The sequence below is a fragment of the Diceros bicornis genome, chromosome 31 (genome assembly GCF_020826845.1).
Source record: "Diceros bicornis minor isolate mBicDic1 chromosome 31, mDicBic1.mat.cur, whole genome shotgun sequence".
NCBI lineage: Eukaryota > Metazoa > Chordata > Mammalia > Perissodactyla > Rhinocerotidae > Diceros > Diceros bicornis.
In genome coordinates, this window is record NC_080770.1 from 2305438 (window position 1) to 2329339 (window position 23902).

Consider the following 23902-nt stretch of genomic DNA (forward strand, 5'->3'; position numbering starts at 1 on the left):
ACGCTGGGGGTGCTTGTGGCCAGGCAGGCTAGTGCGACCTAGCTCCTCGTCGCACAGGCCGGCCCTGGGCCCCCAGCCCTCGGGTCCCTGCTGAGTGGAGTGGGGCTGACGTGCCCGACCTGCTGGGCTGCAGGCGATGATGTGGGCACAGTGCCAGGCACCGAGCCTGGCAGCGGGCTGGGGAGAGGCGGGGACTTGGTGGGAAGAACTCAGGGCCAGTGGGCAAGGGCTGGCCCACCTGGGCAAGGAAGGGTGGTCCCTCCCTTCTCCACCGTCTTCCCCGGACCCCCTCAGCCCCCCTGCACCTGAGCTGCATGCACCGGCCCAACCTTCTCATCAGCCTGCCGCCTCTTCCCCCAGGCACACCCAGGGTGCCCATCCATGTCCTGGGGACCGACGGGGATGTGGGGCAGGTGAGCTTCATATCTGGAAGGGCACGAGACTTCCACTGAGTCTTTCGGGGTTTCTAGGACACCTCCCGCCAAAGCCTCTGCAGAAGCGGCGACGAGAGTGGCCGGTCCGAGGCGCCGGGGGTGGGGTGAGTAGCAGGACCAGGAGCCAGGCAGAGGGGCCAGGAAGCCTCCCCCATCACCACTCGAGAAGGGGGCTCGGGCTGCCTGGGAAGCTCTGGCCACTGAAGCAGGAGCTTGGTGGGGGCAATGTGGGCGTGGGCAGCTGGAGCTGTACCAGTGGACTTTAGGCAGGGCCAGCGGGTGGGAAGGGCACTGGGGCACAAAGGCCCTCTTGGTGGCCCCAAATCTCTGCCAGCACGTAGGCTGGGGAGAGGGGCTTCCCTCGAGGAAGTGAGGCAGGGAGGCAGGGTTAGCTTCTCCTGCCCACAGGGGTCAGCTCTGTCCCTGCAGAGAGGTCCCCATGCAGGACATCCGGGGCGCCTGTCCCGACACACCCAGGGATGCCGGAGACGGGTGGGGGCCAGGCCTGTGCCGGGGTGAGATCGAATTCGGAGGCTCTGGAAAGAAGCGAGGCAAGGTATGCCCCCTCCAATCCCAAGCCCAGGCTTGGCCTCCACGCCCCGGTCACCAACCTCCACGCTCACTGGGACCCCTGAGCCCCCACTTCCTCCCGTGAACACTGAGCACCCCGGTGCCTGCTCACCCTCGGGGCCACTCTCTCAGGGGCCGTGTCCAGCACCCCCATGGCCAGCAGCCCCTGCCCAGCACCCAGCACCCCCATGGCCAGCAGCCCCTGCCCAGCACCCAGCACCCCCATGGCCAGCAGCCCCTGCCTAGCACCCCACAAGCCCAGCACCCCATGCCTAATACCCTCATGCCCAGTACCCTGCAAGCACAGCACCCCAATGCCCAGCACTCCCATAACCAGCACCCCCATGCCCAGCACCCACATGCCCAGCAGCACCCATGCCCAGCACCACATGCCCAGCACTCCCCATGACCAGTACCCGCCTTGCACAGCAACCCCAGGACCAGCACCCCAATTCCCAGTACCCCCATGCCCAACACTCCCATGCCCAGTCCACCCATGACCAGCATTCCCCATGACCAGCACTTGCCATACCCAGCACCCCCATACCCAGTACCCCCTCATACTCAACTCCCCCATGCCCAGCACCCCTGCCCTGAGCCCTGAGGCTGCTGGCTGCCTTGCCCTGCAGTTCGTGAAGGTGCCAAGCGGCGTGGCCCCCTCCATGCTCTTTGACCTCCTGCTGGCTGAGTGGCACCTGCCAGCCCCCAACCTTGTGGTGTCCCTGGCGGGCGAGGAGCGGCCTTTTGCCGTGAAGTCCTGGCTGCGGGACGTGCTGCGCAAAGGGCTGGTGAAGGCAGCTCAGAGCACAGGTGAGACCCCAGGCCCCAGGCCCCCTCCGGTCCCCCAAGCGTGGAGCGCCCCAGCCCACTGACTCCCGTGGCCATCCCTCAGTGATGGTCCCCACAGCCACCTTCCCTCTGCACAGCCTGTAGCAGGAGCAGTTCCTGGGGATGTGGCAGAGGGGTCGAGGGTCCCCCAGAAGAGTGTCGGCCCACCCTGTGGGCAGGGGCCTGGCCCCTTCACTCCGAGGGCCCATAGGCCTCAGCGAGATGCCCCCGAGGGTGGCAACTGTTCCTACACCCTGCTGCCCAAGGGTGGGTCCCCATCACCCCCTCTGCCTCCCTGGGGGGTGGCAATCTGGCCGGCCAGCCGTTAGAGTCAGAACCAAATCACTGGGCTTTATTTTCAGGCCAGCGGGGCCTGCAGAAAATCCAGTACAAGGATGTGGGGTATCCTAGTTCCCTCACCCCAGAAACGACTGTAGCAAAGAAAAGAGATCTACGAACCAGATGTGGGCTGGGGCTTTGCAATTTGGGAAAACCTTCCCACGCTCTGGTCCAGCACAGCCAACTGGACAGAGCCGCGGCCTGCTCTGTCCCAGACGGCACCCGGGAGTCCCAGCAGACGCTGTACAGGCAGGAGGGGTTGCTGTGGCTCCACCAGGCCTGGGGCCTGGGCAGACCAGCAGGCCGGGGAGAACCTGGGGGCCCCCGTGCACAGTGAGAACCCCATGCCTACAGGTGCCTGGATCCTGACCAGCGCGCTCCGTGTGGGCCTCGCCCGGTACGTTGGGCAGGCTGTGCGCGACCACTCGCTGGCCAGCACGTCCAGCAAGGCCCGTGTGGTGGCCATCGGCATGGCCTCGCTGGGCCACGTCCTGCACCGTCAGCTTCTGGACGATGCCCAGGTGAGTGTCCAGCTCGGAGCACCTGGCCGCAGGGCAAGGTGGGCCTGGGAGGCAGTCAGGGACTGCGGCCCCTGAGGATCACTCACCCCAGGTGGGGAGGGAGGCACACTGCGGAGGCCACCAACGCAGTCTCGAAGGCTGACCACATCCCGCCATCCGCTGACCATTCGTTATTTGGCAAACGTCTTCTGAGTCCCTCCATGTGCCGGGCCGGCAGTGGACAGACCAGCCCCTGCCCTCAGGGGCTCACGGGCTTCCTCAGTGGGGGAGTGAGGCAGGTGCTCTGAAGGATTGAGACAGAGAGGTGAAGCTGTTGGAGGACAAGACTCAGTCAAAGGGGAGTGGGGAGGGGAGGAGGGGGAGAGAAGAGGGAGAGGATGAGGATGAGGAGGGCAAGGGAGGACGAGGTGCGACGAGGTGCCGTGTGCCCAGCACTCGACCAGCAGGTGGCAGCATTGCCTCGGGAACAGCGTGGGCGGGGCTGCAGGCTCCCAGCCAGCACCAACCTGGGATGGGGACCGGGGCTCTAAGGCCCCGCACAGGACTGGTGTCCAAAGGGGCCCAGGTCTGGCTTGGCCACTGCCCCGTAAGCCTCAGCGACCCTAGGCGGGTGGCCTCTACTCCCAACCGCGTCTGTCTCAGGCAGGGCCCCAGGAGGGCAGGCCCGGGTGAATGAGGGGAGCTCCCCAGAGCCCTGGGTTCTGCCTCGGGGACCCCTCCCTGCCCATGCCTGCCTCTGAGCCCTGGCACCAGCAGCCCAGCCCTTTATCCACCTGGGGGGTGGGAATGGGCCTGGGCAGAAGCTTTACCCAGCCCTCACAGTGTGCATGGGGCCCAGGAGGACCGCCCCGTCCACTACCCCATGGACGACAGTGGCAGCAGCCAGGGACCCTTCTGCTCCCTGGACAACAACCATTCCCACTTCATCCTGGTGGAGCCGGGTCTCTCTGGGGAGGAGGACGAGCCCATGGAGCTGCGGCTAAGGCTGGAGAAGCACATTTCGGAGCAGAGGACCGGTTACGGGGGTGAGGACCGCCCGCTGCCCAGGGAGGCCGCCAGGGGACATGGCGGCACAGCATGTGGCCAGGGCTGCAAGGGCCACCAGGTGGGCAGGGAAGGGCATTCCAGGCAGAAGGCACTGAGCATGCCTGAGTGTTGAGACCTGGGCCGAAAGGTGGCCTGGGACGGGGAGCGACCAGCGGGGGCACAGCTAGGGGGAGTAGCCCAGCTGGGCAGCGACATTCCCGCCAGATGGCAGAGTAGTGGCAGGTCCGTTTCCAGTGGGGCTCCCCTGGCGGGAGGCTCTGGCTGTGGGCTCAGGGCTTTGGGGAAAAAATGAGATTTGTAAGTTTCAAGAGCCCTATTTCCCTCCACTGGCTGTGAGGTATGCTGCCACCAGGAGGCAGTGTTGCCCGAGGAATGGATGCCGCTGTGGCCAGGGCAAGGTTTGAAAGCTGGATTTACTGGGAAACACCAGTGCGTGACTAATATTTATACACACGATATATAATTGCTTATATTTATAAACAATATGAGATGTTTATCAACTGAGCACTCTTTAAAAATGAAAACACTACCAAAGCCGTGTTTAAACCACTTAGGGGCAATGGGGTGCTCGGGGTTGCGGAAGCCTGGCTGGCCCAGCACCCCGGTGTATCCTCAAGATTCTACCAGGAGGCGTCTGTGGGAGTTAGAGGGGACCCTGCCTGGGAGTTGGGCGATTCCCACCTGCTCAGGGTCCGGAGCCCCCAGGCAGTTTGCTGAAGCTCCTCCCACATAGCAGAGCCGGTGGGTCTCGGCTTCTCTGGGGGCTTCGCATTGGGGAGTCTCATTTCCGGTTTATGTTTGGGGAAGAAACACACCAACATCCCTCTTCACCTCTGGTTTGCTCCGCTGGGCCTCAGATGGTCTGGCGGCGCAGTCAGTTTTCTGCCGTGGTGGGACCAAACAGTGGGCACCTGGAACATGGCTGGTGTGGCCGAGGACTGTGTTCAACTTCGCTCACGTTACTCGATGTTTCAGTAGCCACGAAGCAGCCGTATTGGACAGTGGGGTGTGGGATGGGCATCCCTGTCCCTGGGTGATGGGGCTTGTGCTGAATAGTCCCTGGGATGCAGCCTGGAGCCCATACTTCACCAGAAAAAGCCTCTTGGCTGGCCTTTGCCCAGAAAACGTGGCAGGTGATGGTTTGAGGCCTGAGTGGTCACTCCACGAGGAGGGTCCAGGCTCCCCGCTTGCCCCGGGCACTGGGAGGACCTCACTGGGTCTCTGTCCGTAGGAACCGGCAGCATCGAGATCCCAGTCCTCTGTCTGCTGGTCAATGGTGACCCCAGCACCCTGGAGGTAGGGCGGTGGGTGAGGGCTGGCTGGGGCTCCTGCAGGGCCCTCCCCAGCCCAGGACAGGGAGTTGGGGGAGACAGGGGTACCTCCAACCCACAGGCCCAGGACGGTGCCAGAGCTGATTTGGGGTCCACTCTTCCCTCCCTGCCCGCCGCAGAGGATTTCCAGGGCTGTGGACCATGCTGCCCCGTGGCTGATCCTGGCGGGCTCTGGGGGCATTGCCGACGTGCTCGCCACCCTAATGAACCAGCCCCACCTCCTGGTGCCCCAGGTGGCTGAGAAGCAGTTTAAGGAGAAGTTCCCCAGCGAGCATTTCTCCTGGGAGGACATCGTGCACTGGACTGAGCTGGTATGAGCCGCCCAGAGACTGTAGAGTCAGGAAGGTCACCCCGTCCTCCCTGCTCCGTACCCCTCCTCCTGGGCAAATGCTGTGTGGTCTCTGTGGCCCCTTCCCACCCAGATGGCCCGGCCCCTCTTGCTGCAAAGCCCCCATGCCCACGCACTCCTGCTTCGGGCGGGCCCTCAGGAGTGGGGGCAACCTTGAGGCAAGCCCCCGGGTCTGTGGGTGGTGCTGCGCCCAGCACACAGGGCGAGGGGCTGGCATTCTCACCGGGGAACATGGCCTCACACATCGTGTGCTCAGCTCTGTGCCTCCGTCCACACTGGGCTCGCAGCCTGCCCACTGCCCTGACCCCTTCCCATGGGGCCACTTCAGGGCCTCTCTCCTGGTGTCCCCAGCTGCAGAACATCACCTCCCACCCACACCTGCTCACCGTGCATGACTTCGAGCAGGAGGGCTCTGAGGAACTGGACACTGTCATCCTCAAGGCACTGGTGAAAGGTGAGGGCCTGGCAGGCCGGGTGCCTGCTGGGAGGCCCAGAGAGGGCACTGGACGCAGAGGGTACTGGGCGGAGACAGGATTGCCGACCACTGCCCACCCCCCAGCCCAGGGCTCTGCGCCTGGCATGGGGCTGCTTCCCATACCCTGTCCCACCCTGGGTCTCCACCTCCAGGGTCCTGTCCCTGGGGCAGGGCCACCACCTAGGTGGGATGTCAGTGGCCAGGACACCTGGGACAGCGTCACTCTGCCGTGTGTGTGTGAGTGTGTGCGGGTGTACATGTGTCTGTGGGTTGTGCACGTGTGTGTACGGCTCTGTGCTCACCTAGGCAGCAGATCATATGACACCACTGGAACAATATGGAGATTACTGTGGCCTCTGTGCAAGAATGACACACAAATTCTGTACTTGGCAAGTTTTCTGTTAGATATATTTTCCACCACTTAAAAAAACAATTTAGGGCCAGCCCCGGTGGCCTAGTGGTTAAAGTTCTGCACGCGTCACTCTGGCAGCCTGGGTCTGGTTCCTGGGTTTGAACCACACCGCTCCTCTGTCAGTGGCCATGCTGTGGCAGGAGCTCACATCAAAAAAAAGAGGAAGATTGACAACAGATGTTAGCTCAGGGAGAATCTTCCCCAGCAAAAAAAAAAATCAAGTTTTCAATTCAGCGGTTTTTAGTATATTCACAAGGTCGTGCAAGCATGACTACTATCTAATTCCAGAATTTCCATCACCTCAAAAAGAAATCCGGCACCTGTTAGCCCCTCCCCAGGTCCCCCAGCCCCTGGCAGCCACCAGTCTTTGTCTCTATGGGTTGCCGGTTTGGGGCCTCTCCTGTCAATGGAGACGCGGCCCTGCGCGGCCTTTCTGTCTGGCTGCTCTCACTGAGCGTGAGGTTTTTGAGGCTGTCCACGCGGGAGTGAGTGTCGGGGCTTCGTTCCTCCGTGAGGCTGACTGGTCTACGGAGCAGAAGGACGCGTTTTGTTTCTCCGTTCATCTGTTGGTGGACACTCAGTTTGTCTCCACTTCTTGGCTGTCACTTGATGTGCTTGTGTTTGGAGACAAGCCTATACGGAGGGGCTGGCCGCTGGCAGCCAGACACAGGCCCAGGCAGGGAGGGGCCGTGCTGGGCAGGGGGCGGGACGCCCTTGAGGGAGGGGGGCCCTCCAGACAGGCTGTCCTGCTCCCGCCCTTCCCGCGCCCCCCGTACCACAGTGTCCGCGGCTCCCAGCACTGGCTCCTGCGGGTATCGTGGAGTCTTATGCCTCTTGCCGTTACCCAGAAGGCTTGAACCAGGGCGAGGTTCCAGTTGCTGTGTTTCTAGAAGACCCACCTTGAGGGGCCCTGTGCCCACCAGCTCTGTCGGCCCTGGGTTCTCCTCACCCCCTCTGCCTGCAGCCTGCAAGAGCCACAGCCAGGAGGCGCAGGACTACCTGGACGAGCTGAAGCTGGCTGTGGCCTGGGACCCGCGTGGACATCGCCAAGAGCGAGATCTTCAATGGGGACGTGGAGTGGAAGGTGCCCTGCCCGCCCTGCCCGCTGGTGCATCCTGAGCCCCGCGTCTGGCCAACACAGGGCAGGGACCACGTGGAGGGCCTGGGGACAGGTGGTGTCCTGAGGGCCACTGGCTGGGCCCATTCTGGCCCAGCTGTTGCCGAGGGGGCCACCTCCTGGGTTGACGCCTCACTCATAGGCCCCCAGGCAGGATGGGCTGAACCACCGGTTGTTGTGGGCCTGCCCCGAAGCCCTAGGCACTCCTGACACCCTCAGTGGCCCGGAACCCCGAGCTCTGACCAGCCCAGAGGGACAGGCCCGGGTGCCTGGGAGCTTGGGGTCTGTGCCAAGGGGCGCAGAACCTGGGCCGGCCTGGCCTTGGGCAGAGGGTCCCCCTTCTCCACCAGCGCCCACTCACTCTCCCCGTCTCCGCCCCGGGCATGTCCCTGCTGCCGCCCAGTCCTGTGACCTGGAGGAGGTGATGATGGACGCACTGGTGAGCAACAAGCCTGAGTTTGTGCGTCTCTTCGTGGACAACGGGGCCGACGTGGCCGACTTCCTGACGTACGGGCGGCTGCAGCAGCTCTACCGCTCCGTGCCCCCCAAGAGCCTGCTCTTCGACCTGCTGCAGCGCAAGCACGAGGAGGGCCGGCTGACGCTGGCCGGCCTGGGTGCCCAGCAGGCCCGGGAGCCGCCCACGGGGCCGCCTGCCTTCTCCCTGCACGAGGTCTCCCGCGTGCTCAAGGACTTTCTGCATGACGCCTGCCGCGGGCTCTACCAGGCAGTGAGTGGGGCCGGCGGGGGGGCCGGGCGGGGGCGCGGCTGGAGGCTGACAGTCCCTGTCCTCCAGGAGAGGGGGCCAGCCAGGCGGCCTGCGGGCCAGAAGTGGCTGCTGGACCTGAACCAGAGGAGTGAGAACCCCTGGAGGGACCTGTTCCTGTGGGCTGTGCTGCAGAACCGCCACGAGATGGCCACCTACTTCTGGGCCATGGTGAGTGGTGGCCGTGGCAGCCATGGGCCGTGCTCCACTGAGCATGGGGCTCCCCCAGGGAGGGCGGACGAGGCTGGCCAGCATCCTCAGACCCGTCTCCTAGGGTCAGGAGGGTGTGGCAGCCGCTCTGGCCGCCTGCAAGATCCTCAAAGAGATGTCCCATCTGGAGACGAAGGCAGAGGTGGGCCGCACCATGCGCGAGGCCAAGTATGAGCAGCTGGCCCTGGGTGAGTGACCGGCCTGGCGGTCAGGCTGACCTGCTGGGGGGAGGGGCGCAGGAGGTGGGGTGACCTCAGTAACCCCTCTGGGCCCGTGGGCTCCTCCCGGGGGGGCAGGCGGGCCCTAACACCCTAACAGAGGGACAGATGGGTGCACAGTGATGACAACGCAGCCCCATGCCTTGGGCACACCTGGGCCCTGCAGCGGGGTGGGGACACTCAGGGTGACGGAGGCTCCCATGGTCCTGGCTGGGGAGGGAAGTTGCCCTGGGCAGGCCAGGAGGGGACGGTCAGCATCCACTTGGCGCACAGGCCTGGCTGGCCCCTCCCAGCCCCTGGGAGGTGGGCGCAGGGCAGAGTGGCCCTTCCTACGGGGCCTGGCTCAGGGCAGAGGAGGAGGGAGGGTGGAGGCCGGGCGCCAGGCGTCAGCGTCCACCCCAGCCACGGGTGCCGCGGGCCAGGCCTCTTCTCTGAGTGCTACAGCAACAGCGAGGACCGCGCCTTCGCCCTGCTGGTGCGCCGAAACCGCTGCTGGAGCAGGACCACCTGTCTGCATCTGGCCACCGAGGCCGACACCAAGGCCTTCTTTGCCCACGATGGAGTGCAGGTGAGCGGCTGGCCTCGGGGAGGGCTCCTGGGGGGAGAGGCAGGGGGGCAGACAAGAGGTGGCCTGGCTGACCTCCCTCCCCACCCTCCCCCTGGCTTGCGGCCAGCCCTCTTCACACCTCCTGTCCCGGCCAGCCACGTGGGGTCGGGGCACAGCAGGGAAGTATTCCATTCCTGGAAGGAGCCCGCCTGCTTTCCTCCTCCGCCAGCCACTCTCCCCAGCTGTCCCACGGCCGGCCCTTTCTCCACTTCGGGTCTCAGGGGAAGCGCCACGCCCTCAGCTCGGCCTCCTGGACCCTGAGCCCAGCCTCCCGCCATTGAAGTCTCTTCCTCAGCAGGATGCAGGCTCCAGGAGGCAGGGCTGGAAGGGGCGATGCTTCAGCAGAGCCTTGAAGGGCACACTTGGTGCAGGGCACAGCCTGGGCAAAGGTGTAGGGACGGGAGGCCAGCAGCTGTGCCTTTATTTCAGGCCTTCCTGACCAAGATCTGGTGGGGGGACATGGCCTCGGACACACCCATCCTACGCCTGCTGGGCGCCTTCCTCTGCCCGGCCCTCGTCTACACCAACCTCATCACCTTCAGGTCCGTTGGGGCAGGCATAGCTGGCTTACCAGAGCCGCTGGGGGGCCCTGGGCTTTGCGCCTGTTGGTGGCGGCACGTCCCCAGGTCACCCCGCATCCAGCGTCTGTGTGGGGCCGCTACGCGCAGCTCCTGCCTGTGTTCCTTCTGAGTGTGCCCAGCACTTCCTCCGCTGGCTGGGTGCTCGGGGCCAAGCGGGCCCTCCCCACGGGCCCTGAGGGTCCCCTGTGCTCGCAGTGAGGAGGCCCCGCCGAGGAAGGGCTCAGAGGACCTGCAGGAGCTGGACAGCCTGGACGCAGAGAAGAGCCTGCTCCGCAGGCCGCGCAGCTGGTGAAGGCCCCGAGGAGGGCGGGCGGGTGCAGGCAGCCGACTCCCGCGGTCAGGGGCGCGGCTCCCGAGGGCACCTGGCCACCTGGCTCACCCAGCCGTGGCCTCCTTTGTGGTGCAGGGCGGAGGAGCCGGCTGAGGCACCGAGCACTCGGGGCGACAGAGGCCTGCGTGCGGCCTTCCTGCTCACGCGCTGGCGGAGGTTCTGGGGTGCGCCTGTGACCGTGTTCCTGGGGAATGTGGTCATGTACTTTGCGTTCCTCTTCCTGTTCACCTATGTCCTGCTGGTGGACTTCAGGCCACCTCCCCAGGGGCCATCGGGGCCTGAGGTCACCCTCTACTTCTGGGTCTTTACGCTGGTGCTGGAGGAAATCCGGCAGGTCAGTGGTGGGCCCAGACCAATGAGCCCTGATCCCAGCCCCAGCCTGAGCCCTGATCCCCGCTGACCCTAGCCTGGTCTGGGCGGTGCTGTCTCCAGCGAGGTGGGAGCCCGGTCAGCTGTCAGTGGACTGCTGGCCTCTCCGCCAGGGCTTCTTCACAGACGAGGACACACACCTGGTGAAGAAGTTCACACTCTACGTGGAGGACAACTGGAACAAGTGTGACATGGTGGCCATCTTTCTGTTCGTCCTTGGTGTCACCTGCAGGTCTGAGGGGCCCAGACGCCTTGCAGGGGCAGCCTCAGGTGGGCTGGTTGTAGGGTGGAGCCACTAAGGGCCTCAGCAATCCTGCTTGTCTCTGGCACCTGCGCTGTGTGTCCTGGGGGAAGTCCCTTCCCCTCTCTGGGCACCAGCAGCCCATGCAGCCCCGCATCCTGCCCCAGGATGCTGCCCTCCGTATTTGAGGCCGGCCGCACGGTCCTTGCCATGGACTTCATGGTGTTCACGCTCCGGCTTATCCACATCTTCGCCATCCACAAACAGCTAGGCCCCAAGATCATCATCGTGGGGCGGATGGTGAGCCCCCACCTGGGTCCGCCCTACCCGGGGAGGGTGGGACAACGCCCCCCGGGCCAGCGGGCTGCTAACACTCCCCACCCCCCACCCCCGGAGGTGAAGGACGTCTTTTTCTTCCTCTTCTTCCTGAGCGTGTGGCTCGTGGCCTACGGCGTGACCACGCAGGCGCTGCTGCACCCCCACGACAGCCGCCTGGAGTGGATCTTCCGCCGTGTGCTCTACCGGCCCTACCTGCAGATCTTCGGGCAGATCCCGCTGGACGAGATTGACGGTCAGCACACAGCCTGGGGCGGGGGGCGAGGGCAGCTCCTCTGTTCCAGCTTGAAGTAGGAGCCCCCCAACCCAGGGTGCAGTCGAACTGAGGCCAGTTTACGCAGGTCCCTTTTGTAAGACCCTGGACATGTGGCCCTCGAGAGGGGCCTTTTGGGGTCACGTGAGACCCCGGCCTGGAGGTAGCTAAGAGTGGGGAAGTCCTGAAGGCCAGCCCCCAGGCCCTGCACACCTGTACAGGGCCAGGCCCCCGACCTCAGGCTGGAGACTGAGACATGAGGAGGCCACAAGGGCAAGGGCTGGCCTCCTGCTGGGGGAGGCTGGGGGCAAGCCTGGCTTTGGGGTGGTCTGTGCTAGGTGGAATGATGGGTAGCTGCTGTGGACTCAGAGCAGGGGCCATCTCAGTTGGTCCCTGACCATTACCTGGGGTCTGGGCCCCTCCAGCTGGCCCCACACCCCTGGGCCTCTGCTCTCCTGCTTGGCCCTGCTGGGCAGCAGGTCTCCCTGTCACCCACCCACCACCAGAAGCCCTGCACCCAGCCCTGGCCCACCTGCTGGACAGGGCCCTCTGACGCGAGGCTGTTCCTGTGGCACCCTTGCTTCTTGTGGGGATCCACCCCAAAGTGTGTACCTTACCTACCGTCGCGTGTGTGTGGCCTGTCTGAGGGCATGGGCGTCTCCAAGCTGGCCCCTGTACTGGGCTGGGGGCTGGTGGAGGCTCTGAGAACTTCCAACGACCAGTGGGTACAGTGCAAGAGACAGCGCTGCTCAGCCGTGGGGGCCTGGGTGGTGATGGTGCAGGGGAACCCTGGGGTGGGGGGCATGGACACCTGTGCAGGCCCCAGGATGGCCAGGATTCAGTGAGGGGGTGGGGAGAAGAGGGGACCAGCCTCCTCAAGGCAGGGGCCCAGCGTGAGGGGCTGAGGGCACCAGCCCCGTGGAGTACTCCTGGGGCACCAAGCAGGGGCGGAGGGGTCATTCATTCCGGCTGGCGTCAGACTGGAGCTGCTGGGGCCCATGGGGCAATCCTGGGCACACCGTGTCACTGCGGGCTGAGCCCGACCACTACAGTTAATGAGGCGAGGCCACTCAGTAAATATTTGTCAGAGAGATGAGGGCGTGATTGAAGCAAACAGGCTGCCAGGATGGGAAAGGGGCCTCGCAGTCATGGAAATTGCCTCCTAATTGGGGTGTTCCGGACGCCCATTTCCTTGGGCTGTTTTCTTAGTCCCCTGGGCCCCTCTGTGAATTCTCGGTGTTTGCTCATCCACGGGCATTAGTTTTCCAGGCCATTAGTTAACGAGACCCTGCGGCCCTCCAGCCCTCCCACCCTCACCATATGGCCCCTGCTGGGGGACGGTGCTGTGACCCCCAGCACTGCCCTTCAGGAGGAGGGGAGTGAGGCAGGCGCCACCATGGCTGGGGAGAAGGTCACTGCGACCCTGATCTCCAGCCCGGCCAGCCCCGGCCACACGCTGGCATGGGGGGACACGGGTATTGTGTGGGGCAACCTGTGGGAGGGCAGAGGGAGTGCAGACTTCTCGGAGGCGGTCTAAGCCTGAAGTACCGCTGCGGCCGTGGCAGGCAGAATCCTTAGCAGAAAGTCCGTGACCAGGGCTGGGCCTGGACCAGCTCCTGGATCGTCCTGTGCACGTCCCTGCCCCTCCTGGGGCCTTGGCTCCCGTCCACTCAGGTCTCTCACTGTGAGCCCACCGTGCTCGGGGTGCCGAGTAATTCACTCAAGTATGCCCAGGCTGAGAGGGAAACTGGGGCTCAGGCAGCCCCCAGCCTGTGGGTCCTGGGGCCCAGGGCAGCTGCTCTACCCTCCCTATCTGCACAGGCCAGGCGGCAGCCCCGGGCTGAGCCATGATGGCAGAGCTCCTTCTCTGGGCCCCAGGCCCCAGGGACAATTTAATTTCTAGCCCGGCCTGGTGGTGCCTTGGCAGTCACAGGGGAGGACGGGGTCTCATTATCATGAAGCTGCTTTTATCAGACAGATTTACAGCTTCACAAACGCGCTTTCCAGGCCTGGCCCCGGCCTACCTCTTGGGGCGCCAGGGGGACAGAGTGGCGTCATGACCCAGCTCCGGGTATGCAGGGGCGGTGGATGCGGGAGGGGCAGGGAACTGCAGCCCCCTACACCTAGTAACTCATGTGGACGGCCCCACTGCAGTAACTCACTCAGGAGGATCGAGGCAGGGACTCACCCCAGTGAGGGGGACATGGAGACAGGCCCTGCCAGCCCGTGTGAGCACAGAGGTGGGGACACAGGTACACGTGGGCAGACAGAGAGACAGACTCCTAGTGCAGCCTGGACTCAGTCACTGAACCAAGATTGGGGAGGGCAGTCACAGAAACATAGTCCAACATGCTGGTGTGTGCACACACCCACGTGTACGCATACACTCACACAGACACACACAGCCTGTGGAGGTCGGCAAGGGGGGCCACAAGCCCCTTCCTTGAAGAGGTGCCCGGAACACCAGGGCCACCATGGGCCTGTGCACTCCCCCAGCTTCCATCTGCTCCTTCCTCCTGCCTCCCCGTGGCCTGTGGTCAGGGCTGGCCCTGTGGGGGAGAAGGGGCCTGGGAGATGCTGGCTGGTGAGGGCCTGGAGCTGTGTTCTTTGGGCCCCTCAGGAATGCTGGCCCCCCAGAGCACCCCTGCCCAGGGCACGGGTCCGTGTGCTCACTCCCACCTCCCGGAGAATATTCTTCAGGCTGGAATGGGCCAGAGAGGGTTCTGTCCACAGGGCCTGCAGTAGTCAGCAGGCTGTGAGGGCGTTCTGGCTTGATAGGCTTTGGAAGTGGTGCAGTCTTGTCCCCCAACAAGGATCCCTGTGACAGGCATTAGTGTCATAAAGGCCGTGAGAAGTTCTGCAGGAAAGACACCATCTCCCCTTGCCTAGGCCAGCTCTCCCAAAACTGGGTTTGAGCAGAGCCTTTGGTGGGGGGTAATCCACACGGCAACCAGCAGAAACCAGGGTCCTCTGTCCTTCATCCCCCAAATGGCCTTGGCTCTGCCTCCAGAGCCTGTGGCCCTGGCTGTGACTGCGGCCTGGCAGAGGTGAGGAACTGGGACCAGTGCTGCTAGGCTGACCAGCCATCTGGTTTGCCCGGGACTGGGGTGTCCCATGATGGAGGCTTTCAGTGCTAACACCCAGATAATCCCTGGTAAACCAGGATAGTTGGTCACCTAACTAGTCCCCGCTGTCCCTGAGTTGCCTTGACTCCAGGACGAAGCTCTCGAGGCCTGAGGGTGTTTGCCCCGGTGGGTGCCCTGGCCCAGCAGCCCGCTCAGCCCTCACCCCGCCTGCCGTGCCCGCCTGGTTTCAGAAGCCCGCGTGAACTGTTCCGTGCACCCGCTGCTGCTGGAGGACTCGCCCTCCTGCCCCAACCTCTATGCCAACTGGCTGGTCATCCTCCTGCTGGTCACTTTCCTGCTGGTCACCAATGTACTGCTCATGAACCTGCTCATCGCCATGTTCAGGTGCCCTGCCCCGCCCCCTATGCTCTGTCCACATGTGGGTGCCCCTGGTGACCCCAGTTCCCAGCCTCCTCAGTCCCAGCTGGCCCAGCTGGCTCTGGCCCAGGCCTGCCCGGCCCTCCAGACCTAGGGCCACAGTTGGGGCTGGGGCCTGTGATGGGAGAGGCCTGGATGTGGAGTGTCACCCCAAACCCTGGCTCCCCTTCTGGCTGGGCCTGGAGTGTAGGCAGAGGGAGGGCATGGCACCTAGGAGGTGGAGGAGTGCATGGCAGGTGCAGAATGGGAGGCCTTGCTTTCCCAAGTCCCCTGCCCCAGGGGCCACACCCCACTCCCAGGGAGCGCTTCCTGAGTCTGAAAGCTGGGGCCTGGGTGGTGTGTCCAGAAGCCTGGACTTGTCCAGCAAAGCAGAGGGGGCAGTGGAAGACCCCGGATGAGCCAACCCTACTCTAGACCCACCCCACAGAGAGAAATTATTGTTTTGAGGCAATCACAGTAGAAGGGGCAGGGCCTCTGTTTCTGAAGTCTCCCCAGGGCTCCGGAAACGGCTCTGGGCCGCACACAGGGCGTGGGAGGAGCTGCCAGCCCTGTGTGCCCACCGCCACCCACACCCGTCCCCACAGCTACACGTTCCAGGTCGTGCAGGGCAATGCCGACATGTTCTGGAAGTTCCAGCGCTACCATCTCATCGTGGAGTACCATGAACGTCCTGCCCTGGCGCCGCCCTTTATCCTCCTCAGCCACCTGAGCTTGGTGCTCAAGAGGGCCTTCCAGAAGGATAAGCAGAAGCGGGCACGCCTGGGTGAGGCCATGGGGCTGGACGCGGTGGCCCGGCTGCCCTGACTGTGCTGAGGGGCGAGGAGCAGGGACTGGGCCTGGGGGAGGGGCAACGCGGCCTGGTGGGCAGGCGGGGAGAGGCCTGGGCCCCTCCTCAGCCTCCGGGGACCCTTGGCCTGAGTCTCTCCAAGCCCCAGAGCAGCTAGCATGGGGCTGAGCCTAGAGGTCGCTGAAGCGGGGCCCATCTCTGCCCCTCCGCCTCATGCCCTGGCCGCATCTGCAGTGACCGGCAGGGCTGTGGGACAAGGCTCTCTGGGCTTGCCCCGGGCTCCCCCGCCCCAGCTGAGGCCCAGCTGGCTCTAGCTAAGCCTGAGGCTGCCCGGCCGTTTCAGAGAGAGACCTGCCAGAGGCCCTGGACCAGAAGATGGTCACCTGGGAGGCTGTTCAGAAGGAGAACTTCCTGAGCAAGCTGGAGAAGCAGAGGAAGGACAGCGAGCAGGAGGTGCTGAGGAAAACCGCCCACAGGTGCGCAGGGGCTGGATGGGGGGCCCTCTGCCCCGGCCCCCAGGGCTGCCCGGAATGTAGAAACGGCCCCTCCTTGGAGGCAGACTGCTGAGTACCCCACAGGGTGCCGAGCGGCAGAGGGGGTGAGGCGCCTGCCTTGGAAGGCCCGACCCCGGCTCGGGGGCTGGGGGTTTAAGATCTCCTCTGGGACTCCTACCATTATCACTGTTGGTGTCAGGCTGCCTTAAGGCTGGGGTGTGTCCCTCTCCCGCCAGTCACAGGATGGGGAAACAGGCTGAAGGGGACAGGGACATGGCCAGGTCTGAGGTCCAGCACTTGGTCTCCTGACCCTGGACAGGGCTCTGCTGAAGCCTTGCTTGCCCTGCATTTGGGCAACAGGGGCCAACATGTGTGGCATCCTCCCTGCTCTGAGATCTTCTCATGGTTCTTGCCTGCCTGTGGGGGGCACGGTCCTGCCCTTTGCTCTCCTGTTGCTGGAGGGGACCCAGCCCCCATCACACATGGGGAGGGTGCAGAAGCCCTCTGTACCCAAATCCTAGGGTGAGGAGGCCAGAACACCCCAGACTCAGGCACCCAGAGAGGCTCAGTGACCCTAAACCCACCTGAAGGGCCTGGGTGACAGGGAACGGGGGAGGACGGGAAGGCTCCCCAAATTGGGAGCACCCTGTCGCCATCAGAGACTGCTGCCACCTGCTTCCGCCACAGGGTGGACTTCGTTGCCAAGTACCTCGGGGGGCTGCGAGAGCAAGAGAAGCGGATCAAGTGTCTGGAATCGCAGGTAGGTAGGCAAACCGAGTGTTTGTGCTGATCGGGCCCAGCAGGCAGACAGCAGGCCCTCGCTCACGGTCCCGCACCCACCATCCAAACTCAGGGGCTGCACCAGGCTAGGGCTCAGCAGTCAGGGCAAGGCGGGGGGCGCCCTGGCGGTTTAGGACTTGTACCTGCCCCACCCCCAAGTCACTGGAGAGTCCCTGTGCCCTCCCTGAGGGGGTTCTAGATACAGGGCACCCTCCCCAGGAAGTTCTAGAGACTGGGCACTCTCCAGGGGGCTGTAGACACACTGGGCACCCTTCCCAAGGGGGTTCTAGAGATGGACACCTCTCCAGGAAACTCTAGAGACACTGGACACCCTCTCCAGGAGACTCTAGAGACAATGGACACCCTCTCCATGCGACTCTAGAGACACTGGGCACCCCCTCCAGGCGACTCTAGAGACACTGCGCACCCCCTCCAGACCACTCTAGAGACACTGGGCACCCTCTCCAGGTGACTCTAGAGACACTGGGCACCCTCCTCAGGAGGTTCTAGAGACTGGGTGCCCTCCCTGTAGGGTCCTACGTTTTTAGACTCCTCACCGTTCACTCTCCATATGCCACGCTGGCCCTCCCGCCCCCTCCTTCGACTTGCAGCCACCAGAGGGAAGGTCACAGGGAGCAGGGCTCCGGCAGGAGGGGAGGCGGGTGGCAAGGGTGCCTCTGCGCCCTGCTGTCCTCAGAGCTCCAGGGCTTGGCCCTGGGCCTCCCTCTTGCTCTTGCAGATGAACTACTGCACAGTGCTCCTGTCGTCCATGGCCAACACGCTGGCCCAGGGCAGCACCTCCTGGAGTAAGTGCGTGTCTGGGGAGGGCGGGCAACTCTCCAGCTGGCTGGTCTGGAGGCAGGCGGAAGGCCGTTGGCCTGTGCTGTGTCTGCTGCCTTCCCTTGGGCCTCTGCTTCCCCCCCAGCCTGGGAGGGGACTAGCCCAGGCTGACTCAGCCAGGGTATGAGGGCGTGGCCACTCTGGCTCCAGAAGCTCTGCCAGGTGCCAGCCCTACTGGGCTGCTTTCCCAGCCCTCCTCACCCAGGGCCACCATGCCCCATGCTTGCCTCTTAGTGGGCCACCTCTCCCTCCCCTGGGCCTGCCCAGCAGCTGAGAAAGGGCCTTCCTTCCCCACCAGCCTCTCTGAACTTCGGCAGTGGGAACCAGCAGCCCTCTGCTGACCATGGAAGGGGCCCGGGCAGCAGGGAGCACCCGGAGGCTGGCTGGCCACCCTCAGACACCTGAGCCACTTGGACTGTCCACGCAAGGGGCCCATTCTCCCAGTCTCAGGCCTCAGCGTGGGCAGGCAAGGGCCTGGACCTGAGCTGGTCACCGTGGGCCCTGTGGACGTGCCAACCTTCCCCCAGCTCCGGTGGAGTCTCCCAGTGGGATGTGGCTCTCAAAAGGAACCACTCCTTGCCCTACCTGGCACGTTCTCGGGACCCCCACTGGCCTAGGACTGCAGCGGTGCATCATGAGCCCTCTCGTCGACAGGCAGAGCCCCCGGGTTCCCAGCCGGAACCAAACAGCTGGGCCAGGACAGCAAGCACTCACTGAGCACCTTGTTGGAGACACCTCCTGCCCGGTGGGCGACTGCCCACACTGTCCCCTGCCCAACCTGTGCTGCCTGCTAAGAGACTGATCTTTTCCGAAACCACAGCGGTTAGAATTTCTGTCCTTTAAGACCCGGCGCTGACGTTCACTGTGTGTGTCGGCTCGCACTCTGGTACACTCAAGAGCTTGCACAGTGAGTGCTGGACTCGGTCCAGCCTGGGCAGTGGCCAGGGGATGCTGCCCCAAGAGGACCTGCTTCCACCCCCGAGAGCTGCTTTATCTTAAAGGGAGCCCAGAGAACACACCCACACCTTGGGCTGCAGCCCCAGATCACAGTGGACACGGTGGACGGCTGGAGGCATTCAGGTCACTGAGTCAGTAAAGCACATGGGACGGGGACAGAGGGCTTACCTTCCCGAGGGGCTGGGGTCCGGGCTCCTGGGCGGCCCCCAGCTAGGCCGAGTGGCCAACCAGATTGATCCCTCCTTCCCTTGGGGGCCTGGTGCCCTGGCACAGAGACAGTGAGGGCAGCAAGGGCAGGGCCAGGCCTAGGAACTTAGCAGCATGGCGGCCTGGCCGCCCAAGCCCTGCCACCAGTCCCAGGAGAGCCCTGCCCACTCCTGTCCACCTTCGCTGGCACCCTCGGGGGACCCTGTTCCCCCCGCACGCAGTAGCTCAGCAGTCCTGGCGACGCAGCCCCAGGACACTGGTCATCTTCACACACGGCCTGGGAGGGCAGAGCTGAGGGGCGAGTTTGGCCAGGGTTGGGGAGGGCGCCCGCCCACCCGCCCCCTCTCACACTCTGGCTCCTTGGACCCATTTCATTAACCCCCTTGCCCCCAGCCTTGTGGTGTGCAGACCCACTGGGGGCAGAGGCTGCAGCTGCAAGCCCACTCCCCCGAAGAACCCAGGGTCTCCACCTCTTGCTCTGGACTGAGAAGGGGTCACCCCAGTCCCTTCAAGAACATCTGCTGCCGATGAACACAATCATCGATTTAAAACCTGAGCCCCCTGACACTGCTGGGGAGGCGCAAATGTGGGACCAGGGCGATTGGGTGCACTGGAGAGTATAGAAGGCCCAGCCACACCAGTCCTGGCAGCTGGGGGGTATACACAGACACACGAAGCCTGAGACACACCCAAAACCTTTACTGTCCCCCACTGGCACCGGATGGGCCAGGGCTTCCACCGTCCTCTGGCCCACATCCTCAGCAAGGTCTCTGCTTCAGAAGAGACCAGAGCACCAAGACCCAGCCAGGGCCACTGGCGCCACCTGCAGGCAGCCCGTCAGCTCCCTTCCCAAAGGAGTGGGGACGGGGCCCGCGGCACCTGCCCCTAAAGCCACCCTATGTGGGCAGTGGCCCCCGGCAGCCCCTCCAACACCAGCCCACGGGCAGCCTGGTTGGGGAAGGCTGGCTGGGCAGTCTCTCCTCTCAGACCTCAGCACCCGAGGCCTCGGGGCTGCTGCCCTTGTTCCGGAAGTGGTCTCTACTCCGCTTCCTGCTGCCGTGGAAGCCAACAGTCTCCACCACTGGGGACCCTGCTGCTGACCCGGTGTGGGCGGCCCCCTCTGGCGTGTCCACCTCCTGCAGGACCCCACAGGGGCTGCTCCACTCCTCAGCCTCCGGGCTCCCAGGCCCAGCCAGGTGGGCCAGCTCCACAGGACCCTCACCCCCCACCACTGCTGGGTTCCCAGGGGCACCCCTGCCCCGCTCTCCCGCCTTCCTCAGGACCCTCTTCCTTTCAGGTCTGGCCTCGCCAGCTCGGGCCGGTTTGGTGAAGATGACTCTTCCCTCCCCGCAGCTGGAGGGATCCTGGTTGAAGGAGGGCACGTAGTTGCTGGGGGCAGCCAGGCTCTGGGAGCCCAGGAAGGCCATGGCGGCGGCCCGGTTGCTCTGCTCGCTGGCCTCGGCCACGTCTTCCAGGCTGTACTTGGTCCAACGCTCGGGATGGGCCACGTAGTCAGGGACAGGCCTGCCTAGGCCCTCTGCTGGAGGCTGGCTTGAGGGCAGCCGGGGCCGCTTGAAGCCCCCATTGTCACCCATGCCAGTTTGGGGCACAGAGGGCAGAGCCCGCCTGGCTGCCCCCTCCAGGCAGTCGAAGATGTTGTGGCTGCGCTGAGAGAAGGTGGTGCTCGTGCCTCTCAGGTGGAACGCCTGCACCTCAACTGTGGGGAAGCCCCTGGGGGATGAGGGGGACTCATCGGGGTCTGAATCCCCCTGGGCCTCCCCAGGAAGCCCCTCTGGGGACAGAGCTTCCACATCAGCACCGCTCGGTAGGCTGACGTCGGAGTCTGAGTCGCTAAGGGAGACGGTGTCGGAAGGCAGGGTGTTATACTCTGTCCCCTGCTCGACGTCCAAGCCAAGAGAGGCCTCGCCTGCCTCTGCCTCAGCCATGTGTCCCAAGGCCACGCCACACCTAGACCAAAACAGCCCAGCAAACAGTTTCTGAGAACAGCACGCATTTAGAACAAACTCCTCCTGCAGACCTACTGCACCCAGCAGGCAGCAGGATCAGCAGAAAGAACTGTGTCCTACAAAGGAAGGGACAGTCCCTCTCCACTCCCCAAGAGCCCTCCTCACCTCCCTTGTCTTCTGGGTGCCTGTGCTGACACTGGAGTGCTGGTGGGAGGAGCGCTGCCAAAGGTCCGTGGCGGCAAAGGCGTGGTGGCCTCAGTCCCAGAAGTCCCCCGGCACAGCTCTGTTCAGCTGCGGCTCAACTGTAGGCGGCTGAGACTGGGGAAGGAAAGCCAGCCATCAGACCACAGTGAGCGTGCAGAAGTGGTGCCACAACCCCGGGAGTGGACCCGGGTTTCCGGAGCCCCCATACAGGCCAGGTCCAGGAGCAGGCCCTCTGTCATGTCACCTCATTCAATTCTCTCGAGCTAAGCCTAACTTGACAACTAGGGGCCTGCTGGGGGACGGGGAATTCTAGTAGCAGGCGGCCAGCCAGGGCTTGAACCCCGAGATGAGAGCAGCCTCTGCTTGACACTACCACTCTTGACCAAGGAGGGTCATTCATAAACTGCTCAGCACAGCGCGAGGCACCCAGGAAGTACTCCACCAAGACTGGAGCACTTTGCCCTGTCTGTGGGGAGCAGGTTTGCTCCTGATTGCTGGAGTTGCTCTGAGAGCTCAGAGGGGTCTGCAGCCAGGTCCTGGGCACCTGAGGGTCAAAGCTCTCAGGGAACTGGGTGTCAGTGATCACCTGGAGCAGCCTCGCTGGGCAGAGGCAAGCCCCCGCGGCCCCTAGAGCATTTCTCCTCTAACTCGCTACACACCCCCACCTTCCCCAGCTGAGCAGAGAACTGCTGAGGACACTCGAGTGTCCGAGTGTGACCAGGCACCCGCAGCTTTGTTTCCAGGTTCAGAGGCAGCCCAGCCTCACCCATCCGTCCACCAACTCCCCTTCCCCGGAGAAGCCTCCCTAGCCCAGGGTGACCCATTGCTCCTGCTCCCACTGAAGACCTGGCCAGGCGGAGCAGGAGCGGCCCCGAGAGCCCCGCACCAGGTCAGACACGGGCGAGATCTCCATTCCTCTGCGGCATGACTCCCAAACGAGGGAACGACTAAAAGAGAGAACAAGGAGAGGAGCACACCCCACCGGGGGGTTCCAGAGCAGGCAGGGCCGGGGGGACAGATAATCTGCCCGTCACACAGCACGTCGCACGCACGGCTGGAGTTCCGAGCAGACCCCGGCTCCCCAAATCCGCACTCCCGTCCCCTGCACCGCCGGGGACGCCGCCGCGCCTACGACAAGACGCCTGACCAGCGGGGCGCTCGGGGCAGACGGGAGCCTGTCTCTGGGAGCTCTCTGGGAACTGCGGGAGCTCAGAGAAGGCAGAGCCGAGTCCGGGCTGAGGGGTCGGGGGTCCCCGGGAGCGGGACCACTGGCCTCCTTGCCGGTTCTCTCCCCGTCGGAGGCAGAGCCGTGACTTCCTGCACTCGCGCCCAGCAGGCTCTCGTGCCGAGGCCTGGGTCTTGGGGACCCAGTCGGGCTGGGTGAGGAAGTGTCCGGGCCTCACGAGGCACGGGGGCCCGACGGCCAGGCCGCGAGACATGAGGAACAAAGAGCACGTTGGGGTCTCAGGGCTCGGGGCAGCAGCCTGCGAGACCCAACCGGCCTGCGCCGCCGTCCTACCTCACCACAAACCTACCAGCTCACGGTGGCCCGCCCGGCCATCTCCATCTTGCACCGCCTCCATCCTGCGCCGCGCTCGGATCTCTGGGAAACCGAGTCCTCCGCCGGCCGAGCGCCAAGGCTTCCGCGCCTGAAGAACTACATCTCCCACAAGGCACTGGACCGCTACTCCCGAGGCCTGTCGGGACGTGTAGTCCTTGCGCATGCGCCCTCGCTTCTCTCCCTGACCTCCCCTCCCCGGAAACGTCGGAACTCCTTCCCCAAGAGCCCGGAATTGATTAGGGAGAGGAGGGAAGGGAGGAGAAGGGACTGCGACTCCCAGAATGCTCGAGGGCTAACTGCTGGCGCCGGTTTCCTTGGGCCTCAGCGCCACCTGCCGGAAGGCCCGAGAACAGTAGTCCCTCAGGCCGGAAGTGCATCATCACGCGCAGCGTTGTTCCCGGGCACTTCCGGTCCTGGCCGGAAGCGGCTGATCGCGCTCGTCGTAGGTCCTAGGAGCAGGCCGCGCCTCAGGTAGAGTGCTCGTCGCAGCCGCCGAGGGGGTCATGGTCGGGCTAGCCTGCTTGCCGATGGCTGATGGTCCAGCTGGTCTCTTCCGCCCGGGAGCGGAGGACAGGCCCCGGCTCCCTGGACAGGCGCTTGTCCCTCGTCCCCGGGCCCAGCGGCCGCCACCCGCCCCTTCCCCGCTGGGCCGCGCCGTGCCCGAGTCCAGGCGCCTCGGCTCCCGCCTGCTGGACGGCCGGACCTCGGCCTCTCCCAGGGCTGCATCCCCGGAGTCCAGGGACCCGGAGAGGAAACGGGGCCCGTTCCTGTGCAGCCTCGGGACTCCCCATTTCCCCCCCCCGCACTAATTGTGTAGTGTCACATCGCAGCTTACAGGTGACAGACACCTAAGCCCTGGCCAGGACATCCCCGGGTAAAAAGGGGGCTCTTCGACCATCCCGTCCTTCTGGCCGACCCGACCCGGCAAGCTCGGTGGAGGGGTATGGTGAGAGCGGCAGGCCCGCTGAGACCCTCCCCCCCGACCCCCAGCGCAGGTCTGGGGTTCGTTTCCAAAATCTGCCCCCAGGGAGGCGGCCGGGTGCCCGCGACATGAATCCCAGCCAGGCCTTTGTGGCCTCAAGGGGTCAATTTTAACACACACGCAGGTCCGTGCCTGCCTATAGCTCACAGTGATGTCACCCAGCCTTCCAGACGGGGCAGCAGCCAGATCCAAGAGGCAGCTAGACCTCAGTCCACCGTGGTGGGCCAGGTGGGCTCCCGCAGGCAGTCGTAGAGGCCCTCTGATCCAGCGCCTGCACGATGGGGCTTA

General features: G+C 64.5%; 2 protein-coding genes across 5 annotated transcripts; one reads left to right on the forward strand and one right to left on the reverse strand.

Annotated features, from left to right (window-relative positions):
* Positions 1-873: 873 nt before the first annotated feature.
* Positions 874-18273, forward strand: TRPM5 (transient receptor potential cation channel subfamily M member 5). Its single transcript, XM_058526149.1, is given in 24 exon segments — positions 874-990; positions 1634-1814; positions 2526-2692; positions 3531-3717; positions 4971-5035; positions 5190-5381; positions 5771-5873; positions 7271-7338; positions 7340-7390; positions 7827-8357; positions 8461-8584; positions 9037-9182; positions 9651-9763; positions 9998-10090; positions 10209-10467; positions 10616-10734; positions 10911-11043; positions 11140-11314; positions 14649-14802; positions 15420-15598; positions 15966-16098; positions 16804-16876; positions 17636-17702; positions 18035-18273. Coding segments are annotated over 24 exon segments (3537 nt in total). The 3' UTR covers positions 18142-18273.
* Positions 18274-19577: 1304 nt separating this feature from the next.
* TSSC4 (tumor suppressing subtransferable candidate 4) lies at positions 19578-22732 on the reverse strand. Of its 4 annotated transcripts, none has more exons than XM_058526150.1 (3): positions 22607-22732; positions 21033-21185; positions 19578-20868 (listed from the first exon to the last, which is right to left on the reverse strand). In XM_058526150.1, the coding sequence occupies exon 3, from the start codon at positions 20844-20846 to the stop codon at positions 19884-19886; it is 963 nt and encodes a 320-aa protein (XP_058382133.1). In that variant the 5' UTR covers positions 20847-20868; positions 21033-21185; positions 22607-22732; the 3' UTR covers positions 19578-19883. The 4 variants fall into 4 exon arrangements, with proteins under 4 accessions (XP_058382133.1, XP_058382136.1, XP_058382134.1 ...); XM_058526153.1 differs by lacking the exon at positions 22607-22732 and adding an exon at positions 21958-22553; XM_058526151.1 differs by lacking the exon at positions 22607-22732 and adding an exon at positions 21918-22553.
* Between the last annotated feature and the right edge of the window lie 1170 nt (positions 22733-23902).